The 19,498-nt window shown below is 39.8% G+C and overlaps 1 protein-coding gene across 4 annotated transcripts; it reads right to left on the bottom strand.

Annotated features, from left to right (window-relative positions):
- Positions 1–1,053: 1,053 nt before the first annotated feature.
- znf821 (zinc finger protein 821) lies at positions 1,054–19,108 on the bottom strand. 4 transcript variants are annotated; one of them, XM_047363911.1, is made up of 6 exons: positions 18,991–19,108; positions 9,490–9,621; positions 9,244–9,362; positions 8,423–8,521; positions 7,270–7,436; positions 1,054–5,595 (listed from the first exon to the last, which is right to left on the bottom strand). In XM_047363911.1, the coding sequence occupies exons 1-6, from the start codon at positions 18,992–18,994 to the stop codon at positions 4,605–4,607; spliced, it is 1,512 nt and encodes a 503-aa protein (XP_047219867.1). In that variant the 5' UTR covers positions 18,995–19,108; the 3' UTR covers positions 1,054–4,604. The 4 variants fall into 4 exon arrangements, with proteins under 4 accessions (XP_047219867.1, XP_047219865.1, XP_047219866.1 ...); XM_047363909.1 differs by lacking the exon at positions 18,991–19,108 and adding an exon at positions 16,437–16,807; XM_047363910.1 differs by lacking the exon at positions 18,991–19,108 and adding an exon at positions 16,437–16,804 and having other exon boundaries at positions 9,244–9,359.
- Between the last annotated feature and the right edge of the window lie 390 nt (positions 19,109–19,498).

Genomic DNA, 19,498 nt, shown 5'->3' with positions numbered 1-19,498 from the left:
TCAGAGCATGTTTCCTATTATAAATTTTGAACTAAATGGCTACATTTGTCATCTGCCATGTAATTTGCTGGTTAAAATAAAGGTAACATCAACAACCTAAGTTCTACTGGTTAAAAGATATTGATTTATGTGTAAACATCATGCATTGCTAGCTGTATTTTATCTGGCTGGAAAATAGTCGTTTCTGCTGTGAAAATAAATATTTTTTTAGACTAATTTACAGCTGTTTGGAACCAAAATGTTAAAATGTTTTTTTTCTATTAGGGTGTCCAATGTGTGATCCACGGGCCATTTGTGGCCCCTGGAAAGTTTTTCTGCAGCTTGCGACTGATAGTTTGATGCTGATATACACTTTGTTTTTTTTTAGGGTGAGACTTTCAATGTCAAATTAAAATCTTAAAATAGAAAATGTTCTAGTAAATAGGACCAAAAACATCCAGCAAAAATTACACAAAAGCAGAGTTGGGTGCACTTATTCAATAAAACCTTTGAACTACAGCAGGCGTTTTGAAAGAAAGCGATCCACCCATATCTTGTTGCTGAGTAGACTAAAATGTTTTTCTATAAGAATATAAACAAACCCCACCCTTCTGAAAACCTTTTCACGTTTCTGAAATACAGATCCCTTTTCTACAAAAGTGACATTACTTGATGTTCATTACACGTTCATTAAAATACAGTTTATTAATGGGGAGGTAAAAATAGAAGAAATCGGGTTAAATAATTTGTGTTTTTAATAGGAAAAAAGAGTTTAGAATTTTTTTTTTGCCTGTGAAGATCTTCAATTTGATCATTTTGATTTACCTGGTGAAACATTAGCACACAACTGTTATAACACATTAAATACAAGTATGGTTTTAAAACTACACAAAATAAAATAAAATCAGAGGGAAATTCAAATGAAACATATTTAGAGAATAGATTTTTTGGATTTCATTTAGTTCAGCTTACCTGACAGTTTGTTAATGATATAATTTACCATGTGTACAATAACAACTTCACAGAAGAGTGACAGTATAAAGAGGAAATGGAAAAAGGATTATAAACACTAGCTTAATATTAGACTCTGTTTATTTCCACATTCTTCACCGGGTTTCATTATGGTCTGTACATCGTTTTAGTCAGGATGGTGTCCCTAAAGGGCCATTTAGTCAGAATGCGTTGATATGACAATGTTGCTGTTTGCAGTTTAGCTCATTCATTTGGCCTTTTTCAGAGATACGTATTTTGTAAACATGGACATTGAGAGAACATCCTGATAATATCAGGATATCGTTAATATCAAAAGGCCAACTTTTTAAACATTGTTTTGAATCAAACTTTTAAAAAAAAATCAAGCAGGCAAAAACTAACAGAATACAGGCTCTTACTGAACACCTCTAGTACAAGTGCAGTTTCAGGGACATGCAGTATTAATCTAACCCAAAGTGAGCACACTGCTCCAAAAGACAAAACGACACCCGAGTCCGCAGTACTTCTGTTGCAAGCAGCTTTCTGATCACTGCATGACAAAGTGGTTCACAGCAGTTTCAAAGCGTGAACCTCTGAGAATACCCAGTATTCATAGGCTGAGAGATGATATCTGAAGCCTTTGCTCTTAGCAGAGAATGTCGTGTAAGGGATGGCAGTGTGAATGTTTCTTCAATGCGCTGAACCTTAAAAATACAACCAAAAATCCACACCGATTTAATGTTCTCTTCCCAGAACACGATGTGATGCATTTATAAATTAATCTTTATGGACCAGGATGACTCTCTGGGCTCTGAGCCCTCTCACTGAGTTAAACTGCCTGAGAAGCTGAGCTTTTGATTTTGAATTTAGTTTAAACATTTGAAGTTGCATTCTGCATAGTTTCTTTGAAAGTGAAATTGTTTCCCTTCACAAATAATAAATCTGTTGCATAGAAGTTTGATGCACTCCTAGGAAAGCCTCTGACCAGGAGACCAAAAATCCCGACTCACATCCATATTTCATGTTTTCTTTAGGTTCACAGGTAGGATAGTGTTCTACTAGGAGTGACTCAAACACAAATACTACCAGTCCTTGGAGAGACTGAAACGGCTCGTTTGACAATGAAACATTTTGCATCTGGAGAAGAGAAATCAAGAAAAGTGGAGGTAACCTTACAGCAGTAAACAACTGGAGGGGAACAATGCAAACTTGGCCTCTAATGTAAAATTTGAAACAATTTATACCAGCAAAATACAGCAAACACTTTTACAAGAAAACAAACGTATCATGTTACATAAATATGTGCTGGAATGAGGATAGTTGTAAAAACAAATCCTGGAAACTAACAAGCGTCAGTGTTAAGTAACAAATGAGTGGACTGCATTGTACAGGTATGTCTCAGTAAATTAGAGTATCATAGAAAAGTTAATTTGTTTCAGAAATGTTATTCAGAAACTTGTAATCATTACACACAAACTGATATATATCAGGTGTTTACTTTTAATAATGATTAAGGCACAAAATATTGTTACTTAAAAAGCTGGCTGTATCCAAGTCCAATAATGGAAAGTTGAGTGGAAGGAAAAACTTGTAGGAAAAAAAGTGACCAAGCAACAATGACAACCACAGTCTTGAGAGGATATAAGAGTTAGGGGAAGATTCCCAAGGTGTGAATTGTGGTGGGGGTCAGGGCCACCTCACACAGACCTACCTGGGTCATGAGATTGAACTGTTGTGTTCCTTGTGCTGAGCCATTTCTAGACTAAAGACAATGTCAAAAGCTTCTCATCTGGGCTAAGGAGAAAGTGGACCAAACCCTCTTTTCAGATGAAAGGGAATTTTGCACTTCAATTAGAAATCAAAGTTTCTGAGTATGGAGGAAGAGTGGAGAGGCACAGAATAAAGTTCTTTGAGGTCCAGTGTGAAGTTCCCACAATCAGTGATGATTCGAGGAGCAATGTCGTCTGCTGGTCACCGCAGTCATCAACCAGGACATTTTAGAGCACTCCAGGCTTCCTTCTGCTGACAAACTTTATGGGGTTCCCGATTTCATTTTCCAGCAGGACTTGGTTCCTGCCTAGACTGAGAAGAACCGGAGCCAACAATGCACACAAGCTGAAGGCCGCTAATGAAACAACCTGGGTTTCCTTCACACCTCAGCAGAGCCACAGGCTGCTGCCTCCATGCCACGCTGCAGTGATACAGTGATTAAGCAAAAGGAGCCCCGACCAAGTACTGAATGCATATAGAGTACAGTACATGGACACTTGTCAGTAGGCTGCCAGTTTTGTTTTAGTCTTATGTCATTTTCTATTTTTCTGAGAAACTGAATTTTGTCAGCTGTAATAATAATAATAATCAAAATTACCAGAAATAAATGCTTGAAATTCATCACTTTGTGTGTAATGAATCTATTAACTTTTTGAATTAGATTACTGAAAAACATTAACATTCAGATGATATTCTAATGTTTTATGTACCTGTAAATCATTTTCACCTCTTATGTGACTCGATCATTTCTTTGTCCAGACTTGGGATTATAAAAACATATTTAAGTGGTAATAATAACCGAACATAAAAGTACTGCAGGCTCACAAAAAACGTGAATGCTACAGAAATTGCACAAAACAGGTTAAAATTAAGCATGATTTTCTGTACAATGCTAACGGCAACATGTAGCTGTCTACTCATTAGCATAAACACAAATGGATCTTTGCAGACAGAATTCAAGTAGTGTGACAAATTCTGAGGTCAACAGGTAACATATTGGGATTTTTTTTCAATGTAATGAGCCCAGAATATATCAGAGGTAAATAATGTAATGTACAGTACAATAACAGCAGCAGAGACTGAGTTTTATGAGCCAGGAAAGGCTCCATAACAGAAAGAAAAACAATAAATTACAGAGTTTTAAAAGAAAGTAGAAAAATCAAGATAATGACGACAGGAATGCTTTTCAACACTGGGCATGGTCAATAGGACAACATTCAGAGTTTATCTAACAGAAATGAATGCCTGTATCCTATTAAAGTGCCATATTGAGGAATATCAAAACAAAGTGTGGGAAACAACCTGCATCTTCTGTAGTTTTGTATAGTACGTGTGTAGCTTTGGAAGCTTGGAGCTGGAGCGCAGTAAGCCACAGGACAGAGAGCGCCCCTCCATGGCGCCGGATGAGGTAGTAGTTTGGACATGAACGTTCCACGGCAGCAGCTTGAAGAGAAAGAGAGAGAGAGAGAGGCATAGCTACCGGCGAGTCCGAGTTACTGGGCTGGGCTGGGAGGACCGGAGAGGGTAGGGTCTGCAGCTACAGGGTACCCACTACCCTCACAGAGGATCCATGTGCAAATGAGTTTTTTTCCTCTTCGAAGCAAGAATAATAATGCTCCCACTAGAACATACTGTTAAATCTGAGAGTCCACTGAACAACAGATAAATCTCTTTACAACATGCTCTTAGAATAAGAAACATTCTCAACCCTGTTCCCAAGGTTTTATAGACTATAATAAATTAAAGTAAAGAAGCTCGTATGAAGCTTTTCAATGCAGATGAATAAGGAAGAAAAAGAAGACGGGGATGGTCCGCTGTGATCATGGGAACTTGATGGCACAGGTTTGGGATGTTTTTATAGCAGAGAAGGTCTTCTCCAGCAGTTATGGCAGCTTCATGAAGAGACCATTATCAATGGAAGGAACAGGCATAGGACAGGGGAACTGAAACAGGCTCATATCCGCTGTAAGGGCGGCCATCGCAGCAGGATCATGCTCTATCTGTGTCCTTAGGGCGGGGTCAATCTTCTCCAGCCGACGTTTGATTCGCTTTGCCTCCCTCTCACGGACCAGCCGGGCCTGCCTCTTCTCCGGTGTCTCATTGGCCCTCTTTAACCGCATGGCTTCCCGGTCTCTCTGCAGCCTGCGCGCCCTCTGCTCCTCAGTCTCCTGCATCCTCTGCATGCGCTTGGCCTCGCGGTCCCGCAGCCTCCTTATCTCCCTCTCCTCGTCCGTCTCGCATGCACGTTTATTCTTCTTCGCCGTGCGCTCGCGCTCCAAGCGCTGCAAGCGAGCCTCCAGGGGCTCGTTCTTGCGACGCAGGGCCCACTTTCGCATTGGTGACTGGGCCTCCATTAACTGCTGATAGGCCACGCAGCTGTTGCACACCAGCAGGACTCCGGCGGGATACACCGGCATCGGGCTCAGGATGTCAGGTATGGGAGGAAGGGCTGAAGAGGAGGAGTTGAGGGCATCAGGAATAGATGCAAGTGACGGACCTTCGGACAGAAGTCCATCAGGCAGTGAAGAAAAGGAGGGTCCTTGGTCGGACCCCGTGCATGGTCCTGGGCCTGAGCACGGTCCACATCCAGGGCTTGACTCGTGACATGGTCTGGGCCCTTGACACTGATTTGGGATGTGGCTGGAGCCCTGACAGGAACGATGAGTTTGACAGATGTTGGAAGTGGGATCAGGAGCCTGACACGGATGTGGACCCTGACAGGAACTGGGACTGGGGCCCAGTCCATGGCAGGAGTGCGTGCTGGAACCCGGGCTGCTCATTGGGCTGCTAGAGAGGGACTGGGACATGGAACAGGAATCCCTTCCACCAGTGACATCCATCCTGGTTGTATCGAGGACATCTTTTAGTTTTTCCCTGTAATAAGACAAAAACATTAGTGAGACCTCTGCTTCAGATCTCCGACACAATTCTTATTCCTGTCTCATTATGCAGCCTTCTCACATACGGCTCAAATGTTTTTCTGGAGCTACACAGAACAGAAGTAAACACCTTTAGCACTCTAATCAGTTGCATTATACCTTAAATGTGTGTTTCCACTGTGGAAAATGTTTTTGATCTAGTTTTTCTTCGCCCTTCATTTCTACTATAGGAAACAGGACCAAATCTGACAAAAGTGGGTAGAAATCTACCCTGAAGATGGGCCTGCTAAGGAGGTAGGACTTTTTAGATGGACCCTGAACTAAAGGTGGAGCTTGATAGTAGGAGGATGCCAAACAATCTTGACTGGCTGAAAATCTCCTACATTTTATTTTAGTCATCCCCACTTCTGCCAGTCTTATTTTCTGTTAACTTTAAATTACATGACAGGAGTCCTGTACTTTTGTTTGCAAACACAACATTTAGACAGAACCACCCATGCTGAATATCCCAGTATTTGACAGAGTTTGCAATGAAACACGGTGATAAAATCCACCACCCTTAGAGGAAATATGTCATTAAAGGAAGCATGGATTTCAGATTTTAGGTTCTTCAGGGAGACGCGGAGGAGAGTAACCCTGTCATCAAAGCCTTTCTTTAGAGATTTTTAGTGGTAAAGATAAAATATTCTATTAGTATTTATGCTAAGACGTGGCTTAAAGTGATCACAACCACCCAGGAGTGTTGATCATTCACAGATTCGAATTCTGAACGGTGGAGATGCACAGGTGCAGCAGGCTGTGTTCGGTGCAGGTAATTTAAAAGCCATTCTATACACATTTTAATCCGTTTGGAGTGGCAATCCGTGGCTTTTAAAGTATACATGTTATGACCTGTCTAAGATTAATTTCTGATTTTGCTGTATTAATGAGCAGTCTGGACTCCACTGTTGCGGTGGACAAAGACCTCTGTCCCCAGACCGCAGCGGCAATCCTGCCAGAGGAGGATCCACTCTGAGCCAGAGAGCATGATCTACATAAACACCAGCGTTTCAGACACCACTATATCTAAAGAGAGTTGGACCGAATTTACAGAGAAGTCTGGCAGCTGTAAATTGTTAAGCAGCTCAAATATTTTATAACTTTATTTTTTTGGGGTACTTTATAATTTATCCCTCCCTGTCTCTCTTCTGTATATTCTGACCTTGATGGGGTTGGTTAAAAAAAAAAAAAAAAAAGCTAATGGTAGTTGCTAAGCAACATGCAAGTTTATTTCCAATGGATCTGTCATTGCAGGACTAAATTTATTCGTCCCTCATGTTGTACAGTCTGGTTTATCTTACATTGGACAACCAATTCTTTATTTATTCCAATATGCTCAGCTAGAAACACGTTACCTAAATGTCATTTAGTTTGATGAAACTTTTTGGTCCACGATATTTTATTTCTTCATCTCATCCATGCCTGGTAAGAATTTAACGACCAGCATAGGAAGACAAAAAAATGCTGCCTTGGCAGATGGCTAATAGATGTGTTGTATTATCGTTAAATACTGTTTAATGTGTTATTCAAACTATTTTAGCAATAAATCACATTGTATCCAATGCAACAAACATCTAGCTCCTTTCAGAATGAAACTGATGCGCAGAGCAGCAGTGGAGCTGGGATGAACCTGTTAAAGTTGTTGGTGTCTGTGAAGCGTGCACCACAGACGGCGCAGTTGGAGAGGCGGTCCTCCGAGTGGATGAGGAGATGCCGTCCAAGAGAGCCGGGAGAACTCAGGCCTCGCCCACACACCGGGCACATGTAGCTCTTGGTGTTGCTCATCATGCTTGTATGCTGGGAAAGACAGTGAAGAAAGATAAACACATAATCTCACCATGATAAACTGTAAAAGGCAAATAATGCCCGTTTTCTCTATTACAAATTTAGAAAAGAGACAGATGGATAAAAAGTATCATCGTGGTTGGATTAAATGAAGCCCATTATGGCGAGATGAAGCCGTCTTCATATCCATATTTTAACATCGCTCTTCATGGTATAAACCTGTAATGGAGCTGTCCTTCTTCACATTTTTACTTTTTAAATAAAGGTGCCTCACAATTGAAACTGAAAACAAAATCCCAGTACCAATTTCCGTTTTTCTCTGAAGTCTGACCAGCTGAATTTGACCAAATGTGAATCCCACATAAAAATTAAAGATAAGGAAATAGTCATTCATTCATCAAAGCATGTCTTCAACACTTATATGATTTTATTTAAAAAGGAAAAAAGTTCATGCTGTTGGCTGGTAGAAGTATTATAGCTTTGATCCATTTCATAGATTTTTCAGCTGATCGGGTCCAATCAGAGCCGATCAAGGAAAAAAATGGGCAGGTTCCCATGTCTGGCCGAATTATTGGTGTTTCCCTAATAATAACACCTAAAGTAATTATTTTAATTAACTTTAATGTAAATGTAACCGTATTGGCACATAACATTGTTATGACCTTTGTCACTTCAAATTTAAAACTAAATAACCGTAACATAAACAGGATTAAAGCAAAATATGAAAACATATTTGTACTCACAAAAGAAATGCTACTGTTTTAGAATACACCCAATATTTTTCTCAGCAAGGACACTGGCTTAAACCCCTTCAAACGTTAGAACTTAGTGCCTCCATGAACGACTTTATTAAGCCGTTTTAGTTAAAATACACTCCAAAATCCGAGGCTGTGTGTATACATGACGAGTACACGCTGATTTAGAAAACATGCAAGATGCAGCAGCAGTTTCCAAAGTTGCCTGTGTTTTTATAGTTGGTGAAACAATGCGGTTCTCACCTGGTAGACATGTGAAATGAGTCTCTCAGGGCTGCTGAAGTCCAGCGTGCACAGAGGACAAATAAAGTTGCTGCTGTGGTCAGCCCCCTCGTCACTCTCCTGAGGAAGTAGATTTAATTGTGCATTAATTGTATATATTTGCATAGTGTGGATCAGTGTCACGATGTGGGTAAAGGTAAATCCACATGACAAAGTATTTGTTTGAAGTAGGAGATCAAACTCAACCTTTAATCATTTAAAGGTATGCATTGTTTGTATGAAACTAACATAAGCCTGTGTGGCCACTAGAAGCTTTTTTTTCTAACTGAAAGTGCAGTTTGAAAGTGTAGGATGATGTGTTGAGTGTATGTGCAAAAGTCAGTGAGTCATTATTGGTCCCATGATGCTGTCACAGATGCACAAGCTGAAATACAGAGCATCTGGAAACAGAAGGTACCTCAACAAAACATATTGGTAGATAGCGGACCCTTCACACCTTATGGTGCTCAAAGAAAGGGTCTGCCTACAAAATTGCTGATTTGATCCATGCATTTCCTGTACATAGACAACCGACGCGCAAAACAAAGCTTAGGCTGCTTAGTTGATCACTTTCACAGCCTGCACAAATTGTACCACCTCTTGTGGCTTAAAACCAAATAGTTCAAAAAGATTTCTAGCCAGAGACGCGAGGAAGATTCCTATCATTCTTTGAGCTCTGTGAGGTTTTAGGTTATATACTCGCACCACACTGTGACATGAGGAAAAAAATCAAACTGAGTACAAAAACTTTAAAAACATCAGTTAGGATAAAAGAGCCTACCCTCTGAGTGTGGCAGACTCACCACTTTGACACCCGCTCCTTGAAGGCGGCACTGCGCTCTGTTGGCGGTCATGTGGTCGTCAGCAGAGGTGTTGGAGGACGAGTCTTCACCGTGGTTGTCAGGGTCGCTATCGCTTTCTTCTATGGAGGCAAACACAGCCCTATCAATACGGACAGACAACAGAACACAGAGGAGGGCTTATTCTCACTAATAGCCCTCAGTCCGAGGACGTCCCCTCTGAGTCCATCCGGCCCCTCTATCCCGTACCTGTGAGGCTATCCTGTCCTTGGACTTCCTGCAAGTTGTTGTTGCAGCATTCGCCCTCCTCGGTGAATTCATCCCTGCCATCCATGTTAATGGTGTGCTGGAGTCCTGATAAGCCCAAGGTGTGGAATGGCCCTGGAATTTCAGAACGGGTACGTTTCAGGTGAGCATAGCATGGTGGAAAAATAAATGTAATTGTTAAGTTCATATTTTCTAGTAACCAGTCTCTTAAGAGATTTCTGGTATTTCTTTCATACACAATAAAAGCTGAACTGAAATGAAAAGCCATTACCAATCTCAATCTCCCTTATTATACCAGTGAATCAATAAGATCGAAGAACAAACCAGGCCAAGACTGTATCTTCAACAAGCAAGTGGAAACAGATGGGACATGCAGCAGAAACAGGAAGCTGTTTTTTAAAACCTTTCTTTTGTATGTTGCTTAAAAATTCCAGAAAGGCCAGTCTATCACGTTTCAGTATTAGAAGGTCATTTTTTAAATGAAGATAGTGTTTAGCATCATTTGTACCAAAAACCAAGAAGTCAGAGGCCAAGTATATGTACAGACTGGCATCATTGCAAGAATAATAATGCACCACGTGGTATATCCTCATTAAATTCAATATTAACATACGATTACAACCAAAACAACTCATAAAACCTACATCTATGGAGCTGAATATGTCAACAACTCAAATATGCATTCGCAGACTCTAAAAATCTAGTTTTTTTTACCTATAAACTGGCAGCATAGGTATTTTTCACCTGCAGAAACAAAAAAAAAAGCAGACCACAACAAAGGATGGGTTCCTGAACTGAGATTTCCATGCTGTCTTTGTGTTACTGTTACAAGATGGATTCCTTCAAACATTTACTATAGCAGCAACGAAGCAGTCATGTGGTCGTCAGCAGAAAAAGATTTTCTTGAAACCAATTGCACCAATTTTCACTCAGTTGCTTCTGATTAGCAATCAGCGGGTCAAATATTAAAACCTAAATTGGATATTTTTTCATTAAACGCTTCAACACTACGACCTCCCACCATTTTCAGTACATAAACACATCAATCAACCGCATGCACTGTGAGGCATTTCCCATCTAATATTTATCTGTGTTTCAGCGAGCATTTATTAAGATTATTGTTCAGAATTGTGCTGAAGAGGCAAACACTGCAGCAGCACAACTTGGATTTCAGATGAATGCAAAGACAAACTCAAGCTCAGAAGCAGCTTTGGAGAGGAGTATCAAAAGGGTGGCTCATCTACTGCTTCAGCCTCGTTTCAGCCCAAACCTGCAGCTCAGTGGTGTGAAGTTCAACAACATTCCAATCAGCGGCTCAAACAATGTCAAAACGATTTTGAAAAAGCTTGAAAAAACCCAAACGTTTCAACTGGTCCACAGAGTCAGCAGATTAAAGCTCCAGAGTCAAGGTTTTCCACAGCTTTGGAGCCACAGACTAAAACCATGTACGAGAACCAGCCAACACATTCAAAACCTTAGCCAATACAGAAAATTAGGAGTATAGTCACTTAGAGCTATGTGGGTAAGCACGTGTACTTTAAAACTATTTCTAAATTCAACTAGGAGCCGGTGTAAATAATTAAAACAAGAGTAATATGAGCTCATTGTGGCTGCGACATTCTGAATGGCTTGGAGGCATTAACTGATGATCTGTGCAGATCAGTAAACAAGGCATTGCAATAATCCAGACACGAGGACACAAATGCATCAATAGTTTTCCCTAGATCTATAGGGGCCATCGTACGTTGGAATGTTTCAATGTTTCTTCAATAAAAGGAACAGGAAAAAGGAATAGATCAAACATGTGAGTCAATATAACTACCAGATTTCATTCACTGGACCTGGAGTAAAAGACCCAGGAAGAATATCAAGAAGAGCTATGAGCAGGGTGTCTGTCTTGTTGGCATTTAAAGCTAATAAAATTGCAGGGAGGCAAGCCCCTGATCATAGTTAAACAATGGACTGATGTAGGTAGCGCATCCATCTGGTGGAGTCAACAGTCCAATGCAGAGCCAGCGACAACAAGCAGAACTTTCAGCTCATTCGGTAAAATGTTTGTATCAAAAGCTGCACTGAGATCACTGAGGACCATTAAAGAACAGAACATAAAACTTTGCTCAGGACAACATAATTTGTGTTTAAAAGTTTGGCTTCAGAACATTTTGCTATCAGAGTAACAACTGTTTCTGTTTAACAAAATGCTGACTTTAATAAAACGTCAAACGACAACAATAAAAAGATTTTCTTAACAATTTTTCATTGATTTAAGATGTAGAGAAATTTCTGCTCAGTTTAAGAGTGTTTGCATGTGAACCATCTGGCGCTGAAACATTATATGAAGTTGGCGAGGTGAGCCCAATCATATTTATGCATCAACATTAAGTTAATTTACATCCCAACCCCCACTGTTTTTACACACCAATAGATGCTGGCAGCTCCAACACTAATGCTGCAGTCCCTCAGGAGAAGCAGCCTCTCTTCCTCCTGCTTTCTGCCGAGCTACAAACTGTGTTTCTCCACGTCTCTCTCCACACCACCCACACTCCGACCAGCCTGGCTCGCCCTCTGTCTTTCCTGCTTAAATGTAGCGAGTACTTCCATATCCATACCATCGCCTCTAAAGGGGGGGAGGACACAACTCCGTACTGGCAGCCCATATGTGGCCTATTTCTCCCTCACAGCTGACAATCTCTGCTCTGTGGAAGCACTTTTAGCGGCAAGGTTTGGTAAAAACCCTCCAATTTTTTTTTCTATTCTTATACTTGAGCCCTCAAAGCTGCATTTGACTCCAAACATTTGCCTGATTGGAAGAGTTGTTGAGAGTTCATCTCGCACTGAAGTGGCTAAAATGAGGGCTTTTAAAGCCCATTTTCACGTGGAGGAACACAGGTCAGAGATGGGAGAGATAGGCTCTGATTTTGTTTACCTGAGACTGACTGAAGTAACCACCTCCCTTCCTGTAAGAACACTTTCCCTCATACTCTGACTCTCTCCAAACCTGAAGTTGAATCTTCGGGTTATTCTTCTGTCGTCTGGCTTCTTCTACTTGGTATGTGAATGCAGTTTGGGCATTTTCCCATACGAGCCTGAGCATTCATTATCAGTGGCACAGTGGGTCTGAGTATTGAACTACTACAGCGAGCTGGCTTCTCGGCACACAGCCAATGATTGATGTGTGAGAAATACCCATCCCCCCCCCCCCACCCCATTGCTAGAGCTCTGTCTGTACATCTGTCTCTCCTTGCTCCATCCCTCCCCCAGTCTCTGTGCCACTGTGATGTTATCTCCGAGTCTGTGTGTCTCTGTGGGCAGGAGGTGACGCAGTGTCTGACTGAATCCAGACAAAGAGACAAACTCATCAGCCAACAGACACACAGAAGAGAGACAGAGAAAGGGGAGTGGGTGGTGGCGGCGGCGGCAGTGGTGGGGGGTCAGGGAAGTGGAGGGCTAGCGTGCTAAACAAAACAGACAAAAGACAGAATGCCAAAACTCTACTCAAACACCAAGCAATGGGGGTCTTTTGTTATTCAAAGGCCCCTCCTTAAGCTTTCCAGTCGCTGTACCCCCAAAAGCACACACATGAAGTCACACAAGTCACTGTCTGTGCAGGAAGTTCTGGGGCCCTGTCTTCCATCCATGCACGGACAGGAGGGGAACAAAGATGGTGGGCCAGACGTCTGATCAGTTCTGATCTGCTGACCTAATATCCCACTGAAGATGAAGTGATAAAACCCTTCAAATGAAGAGGACCACTCTCTGGGTAGTTAAGTGCCTGAATTAGAATGAAATGTCACTTAACAACATGAGGAAAAGTAACACATCCAATGAACTAATTATTAATAATCAGAGATTAAAGACTACATTGTCATTAAGATATCCCGGTACATTCCCATGCAACCTAAGAGCGTTACTGGAGAAGTTTTATTGCACCTGTTGGTGGGACGTTTTTCTTGCACATCTTTCTTTATTCTGGAGTAATATAAAACACACGATTTATACAGGAACATTTTATTATAATGTTGTATATCTCAGGATTTTAAGAAGTGCGTTCCCTATTGATTCATAACTGTATAGTTTTTACACTTTTTTATGCCTTTTAGGTTTTAACTTCTTATTATTTCTAGTGTGTTAATCTATCTGCTTGTATTTGACTATTACTTTGCTGTTGTTACATTGAAATTCTTCCGCCTAAGAGAAAATCTGGTCCAATCTACTCTTTGTTCTAGTGAAAAACAAGTTCAAACACTTAAGAGAACATGTCGAATGACAATTTAGGAAATAAAACGTTGATCGGGGATTTCTATTATTAAGCATCGAACGACAACATCTTCATATTCAGCAGTAACCAAACTAAAAGACTTAATTAAATTAATTTCACTGAGGTTATTCTGGATTCTAATGTTCACTAGAATCAAGAACTTAGATACACAATACACTCTTGAATCATACTGTGGAAATTGTTTCGTGTGTGTGTATACGTGAGTACATATATAAACAAGTGTGTGTGTGTCTCCCCGCCTGTGTCCTTCTCCGCCTGTCTAGTCAGTCGGTCAGTCAGTCTGGGCTAACCTCTCTCTGCAGGCCATTCAGGACTCACAAGCTGAAGTACAACATACAGCATCTGAAGTCTGACAGTAGATATTACTGCTAAATACATTCAAAAAGAACATACAAAGTTCCCTTTTCTATGTCAGCATGTTTTTTGGCCATCCTTTTGGGTTTTCCAGCTCCCACTATGGTGCTCTACAGCACTATACGTGCTGATCAGCTTTTCAGAAATTAGTGTAGACGCAAATGTAAGATGCATTTCTACAGTTTAACCAAACTATGTTCAGAAAGGTCGGCTGTGCTGCTGCTGACTTCAGTAGATTACGCAGGGCAATCTTCTCCTTCAGTGGGGAGCAACTTCTTTAATCTCAGCAGGTGGACCACCAAGGGGATCCTGGCTGGAAACCAGAAGTAATGCATATCCAGGGACACCAACTGTATGTCAACACAAACCTTCCTTAATTCATTCTTTTTGGCCTATTCATTAAAAAGCATTTTTTGATGCTGCAAGTCACTGGCTCAATGCAATATGCTGGGGTTCCTTAGACGGAAAAGCTTTTTAACCAATTTGAATAATAAACTGAATCTGACTGCACTCTTTGATAGTTAGGATTAATTGGAATGTATGTACCCGGCTTGAAATCTGTATGATTCGACTGAATCGATTTTGTAAAGTGCCTTGAGACGACATGTGTTGTAAATTGGCACTATATAAATAAAACTGAATTGAATAGTTTTATGCAAGAACGGACAAAAAACTCCTCCAAGAAAAATGTTCAAACAGGCAGTTGTTAAAGGTCGAAAATGAAAAAGGTATAAAAAGAGACAAACTTTAAACTCATACATGGGAGCAGAAGAAACCTTGTAACTGTTGTTTTATTGCACTTTAGCTAAATACATTAAGCAATGGTAGTGTCAAGTACTCCCTTATCAATATTTTTGACAATTCACCACTTGAATGATAAACTAATGATCTCTTCTCTGATACAACTAATAATTCCTTTACTTTTATTCATGAAAAGTCAAGAAATAAAACAATTTATATGTGATGGAGCCCCATGATAGTTAAAACCATGCTAAACATTTTAATAATGAATGATTAAAATAACCTGCGATGGACTGGCTACCTGTCCAGGGTGTACCCTGCCTCTCGCCCATAGACTGCTGGAGGTAGGCACCAGCTCCCCCGTGACCCACTATGGAAGAAGTGGTAGAAAATGACTGACTGACTGATTCAAATAACCTATATATCTCTGACTCATGTCTTTTTAATTCTCACAATGTCCCCAGCAATCTCCCTGAGATTTAGGATCTTGGTCAATAACATCTATATTAGGTGTGGGCATAAATCACTGTGGACATCCCTCAGAGTGGCTGAATATATTATTGGCAAACATTGTTTTAATGCATGGTACCTGAAATCTTATAGCCTATAAATTATTGCAATTAGGCAGTTGTTTGCAATTGCAAAATTGCACACACTGAAACTGCGTTGACGATTGTAATTCAATACATTGTGCAGCTCCTGTTTTTAATAGAGATTGTGTGCAAAGAGCAAGAAATTTGGTAGAAATTTAATAAACACGCTTGGCTGGTTGTGTGCTGTGTTGGTTTCCAGCAACCCTGCACTAAATTGAAGGGTTTAGGACAAAAACACCAAATGCATGCAGACCGACATAGTGTAAAAGCTCGAACACGTGTCCCCAATATTTGAATTTTACCAACGCATCCGTTTTTACATGCTGAACCATGAGCATCTACAAGCTATTTCTATATTGTGACATTGATTCCTCCTGGGTGTTATATCACCAACCGATGAACTCAAACAGATGCATATGTTAAATATGGCTAAGAACTGCCATAGTTGTTAGTCACAGACTGTGCAGCGACAGGAAAGATCAAAGTGTGATCACTGTCATACCTTATCTGCATCCATGTAAATCATGCTGTTCAGGAAGGAAACATCTAGGCATTTATATGCTTCACATGTATGTTTTTACATCTTATACATCTTATTCATGACTTATTTCCTGTATCTTAAGTGTTTGCATTGTTTAGGTTTGATTGTGGCACAACTGTATTTCAGCTTTTGATTTCATAAAAGACATTTGATTTTATTATATTTTTCATAGATCACTGCAGAGTAAAAAGTACATCCAAAAGCCAAAGATAAGCGGCTTATTTACATGCCAATTACCAACAAATAGTAAAAGACTAGTTTAAGAAGTGATTGAATTGACTGCAATCCTGGAGCATAAACAAAGGCAGGTAAAACCCTTGATGGAGGAAAAATAGTTTAGAGTGGGCCGGAGTAATAAATGTGACTCGGATAAGGAGAGAAAACTCTTAAAACAGTAAAAGGTAACACCGGTGATACCTACAGTCAACTTTGAAGGGGTTGGTCTGTTTTCGTCTGGACATAGTATGACGAGGGAGGGGGTTAAAGCGCTCCCCGAACCCCGGACGGTTCCCCCTGCAGTCCAGGTGAACTCCGAACAGAGCGGATGGAGGACGGACCAGATTACAGGAGAAACTGTCTCCAAATCATCCGCTCCATCTGAAGAGACGCTAGCGCTAGCGGAGATGTACACCAAGACAAATCCAAGGCGGGTTTGAATAGGTGTCACGTTCCTCCAAACAAAAAGGTCCGGTTCGACTCGCTGAGCGGGGTTTAAAATGATGTCCAAGCCCGACGACAGACGGACGGCGAGCCGCCCCGATCCTGAGCCGCTGGCAGCTCGCAGGAGCGAAGCCCGAGCTCAGCTGATCCCGTATGTAAAATATCTGAAAGCGCGCCGAACTGCATTCTGGGACGTGTAGTCATGACGGACGAGGGCTTGCTGAGCTCACGATTTAGTACTTATATTACACACTTCGTATCTTTTGATTCCAATTAATATTAGATAGATTATAGACTTTTAACTCATGTCTGGAAGTACTGAGATCACGGTTTTCTTCATTTATTCTTAATAAGTAATCATGGCCAAACGTGACATTGTAACAACTTGTCAACAACTAAATTAAACTGAGTTTTAGGAATTAATACAGAATAATGGCTTGTTATTTTCCCCACACACTAGTTTACTGAGTCATACCTCTAGGCAGAGTAATCAGATACATTCTGTCAAAGCCTTAAATAAATAAATTAACTTATTCATTAATTAACATTGTGGAGAATAATAAAACACCTATATATGCTATACCATAAATGCAGATAATCTCGTAAAAATGAACTAAATCCGAACAAAGATATATTTTTAAGCTCCCTTTTAATAATCTTAATAATTAGGAGACTATTTAATTCATAAAATTAATGAGGTCCAGAAATCTTTTCAGCGTTCTCTGGTGGTCAGAATATGCAACTTACACAGCAAATCAGTGCATATCTGGGAAAGCGGGGCTGGAAGACTATTTCTACTGACTCCTTTTACTATGCAGACTTTTTATATTCTCTTTTGATTTTGTTAACCAATACTCAACAATGTTTGTTTTCAGTAATTTTACATTTCTGTAACTAATTTGACAATTTTTCAAAGTTCAGATGTTTCAAAAAGCAAAGTCACAGGAAGTAATTGAGATTGACATGAAGCCAGGGATATTCAATTCTATTCAATTTTATAATACTCTCTATTACATGTAAATTATTTTAACCACAATAGTTTTTTCTTTCGAGTAGAACAAGTGAACCATATTAATAAAAAAGTTTGAAGTCACAGTGTTCTGTTCATTTTCTTTAATTTTAGCTGTTTTTAGCTGTTTCGTGTTTCAAACATGATGAACATGACTCAACTCTATTACATTAGAGAGATCTTGGACACAGCCCACCTAACACCTGGCTCTATTCATATTAAAACCTCCAGGTTGTGAATCAACAGTTATATATATATATATATATATATATATATATATATATATATATATATATGTTTTCTGGTTTTCAGTTTCTCAAAAGAAACGTTTTGGCTATACAGAGCAAAGTTTTCTGGATTTCTAAGAGGGAGTGCTGCTTGTTCAGCCCTATGATAAGCTTCTAGATTGGCAGATCAAACACCGAAAAAGTGTCGTTATAGGTGTGGACATGTGAAAACTCAAGCGCAAAACATGAACCGCATTAAATTCAGCACTGGCTGGTTTAAATGGAGAATGCCAGTCATTGCAAATAAAATACCAACGCTACCTAAGGCTTTGCAAGAAACAAAAAATAACCAGCCAATATTATCCTGTATAAAACATAAAGGTTAAAGAACTACAGACATATTTATAAATGTTCTTGCTTTTCAAAATATTAGTGTATATTGATCTCCAACTATTAAAGCTGAATAAACACTAACAGTCCAAAATAGCTTATTTTACATCTAAACATAAATTGTTATTACATCGTTTTCCACTTGACAATAATCCAATCATATCATTTATACAAGCTCTTTAAATTCATTAATACTTTTATAAAGAACCTGCAAAAGTGATACAGTGCATTACAGGCCTAAAAACAATTTCCTGGATAGCTCAGTAACAACACTGGGTGGTGCTACACACCAATGTCATAACAGCGCATGTAGTCGTCATCACTGAATGCCACGAGTAAACTGACCGCAGCACGACACTGACACGGTTAAAAATGTACTCATCCGCAAGGTTAAGCGAAAATATGCCATCTCAACAAAATCAGCTCACCGCATCATGAAATACGTGAATTTCATAGCAAGCGATGCACGAAACATCTCCATGCAAAGCTCGAGATGACATTATATCCAAAACTAAAAGCAGATCGATGACAGCTAGATGTTCAACAAGCCAAATGTTAGCCCTTTATATCAATGCAACAAAGGTGAAACCTACCAAGCTCGCAGAGCAAAAAGTAAATAAGAAATATAATTTAGGAACAGCCACCTGGACACATTTTCCATGATAATAAATATATAACCGAACTATTACCCATGGCGTCCAGTGAACACTGGCATATCAGGAGAGAATCTCGGTCAGAGGCAGATTGTGATGGGCTCCTCTGGTCCAAGCTAACGTTACTGTATGTTTTAACTAGGGCTGAGCGTTGAATGTGGCAAGCTGTTATCCCACTTAATCAAAACACATCCATTCTGTCAGCCTACTTTAAATGTTAAGAACTACACTACTGATTTTCAGAATATTTTATAATTTTATGTTTTTATGCACAATCTTACCGGTCATTTGCATTTGCATCAATGCAACCATTGACTGAAAATCTATCTATCTATCTATCTATCTATCTATCTATCTATCTATCTATCTATCTATCTATCTATCTATCTATCTATCTATCTATCTATCTATCTATCTATCTATCTATCTATCTATCTATCTATCTATCTATCTATCTATCTATCTATGCATTGTTAATTAGTCATTTATCCTGAAAGGAATGATATTTGAGATTTCTGGATATCTGTAAATTAATCATTAATCA

The sequence above is a fragment of the Girardinichthys multiradiatus genome, chromosome 4, assembly GCF_021462225.1.
Source record: "Girardinichthys multiradiatus isolate DD_20200921_A chromosome 4, DD_fGirMul_XY1, whole genome shotgun sequence".
In the NCBI taxonomy this organism is placed as follows: Eukaryota; Metazoa; Chordata; class Actinopteri; order Cyprinodontiformes; family Goodeidae; genus Girardinichthys; species Girardinichthys multiradiatus.
This window is presented reverse-complemented; position numbering and strand designations above follow the sequence as displayed.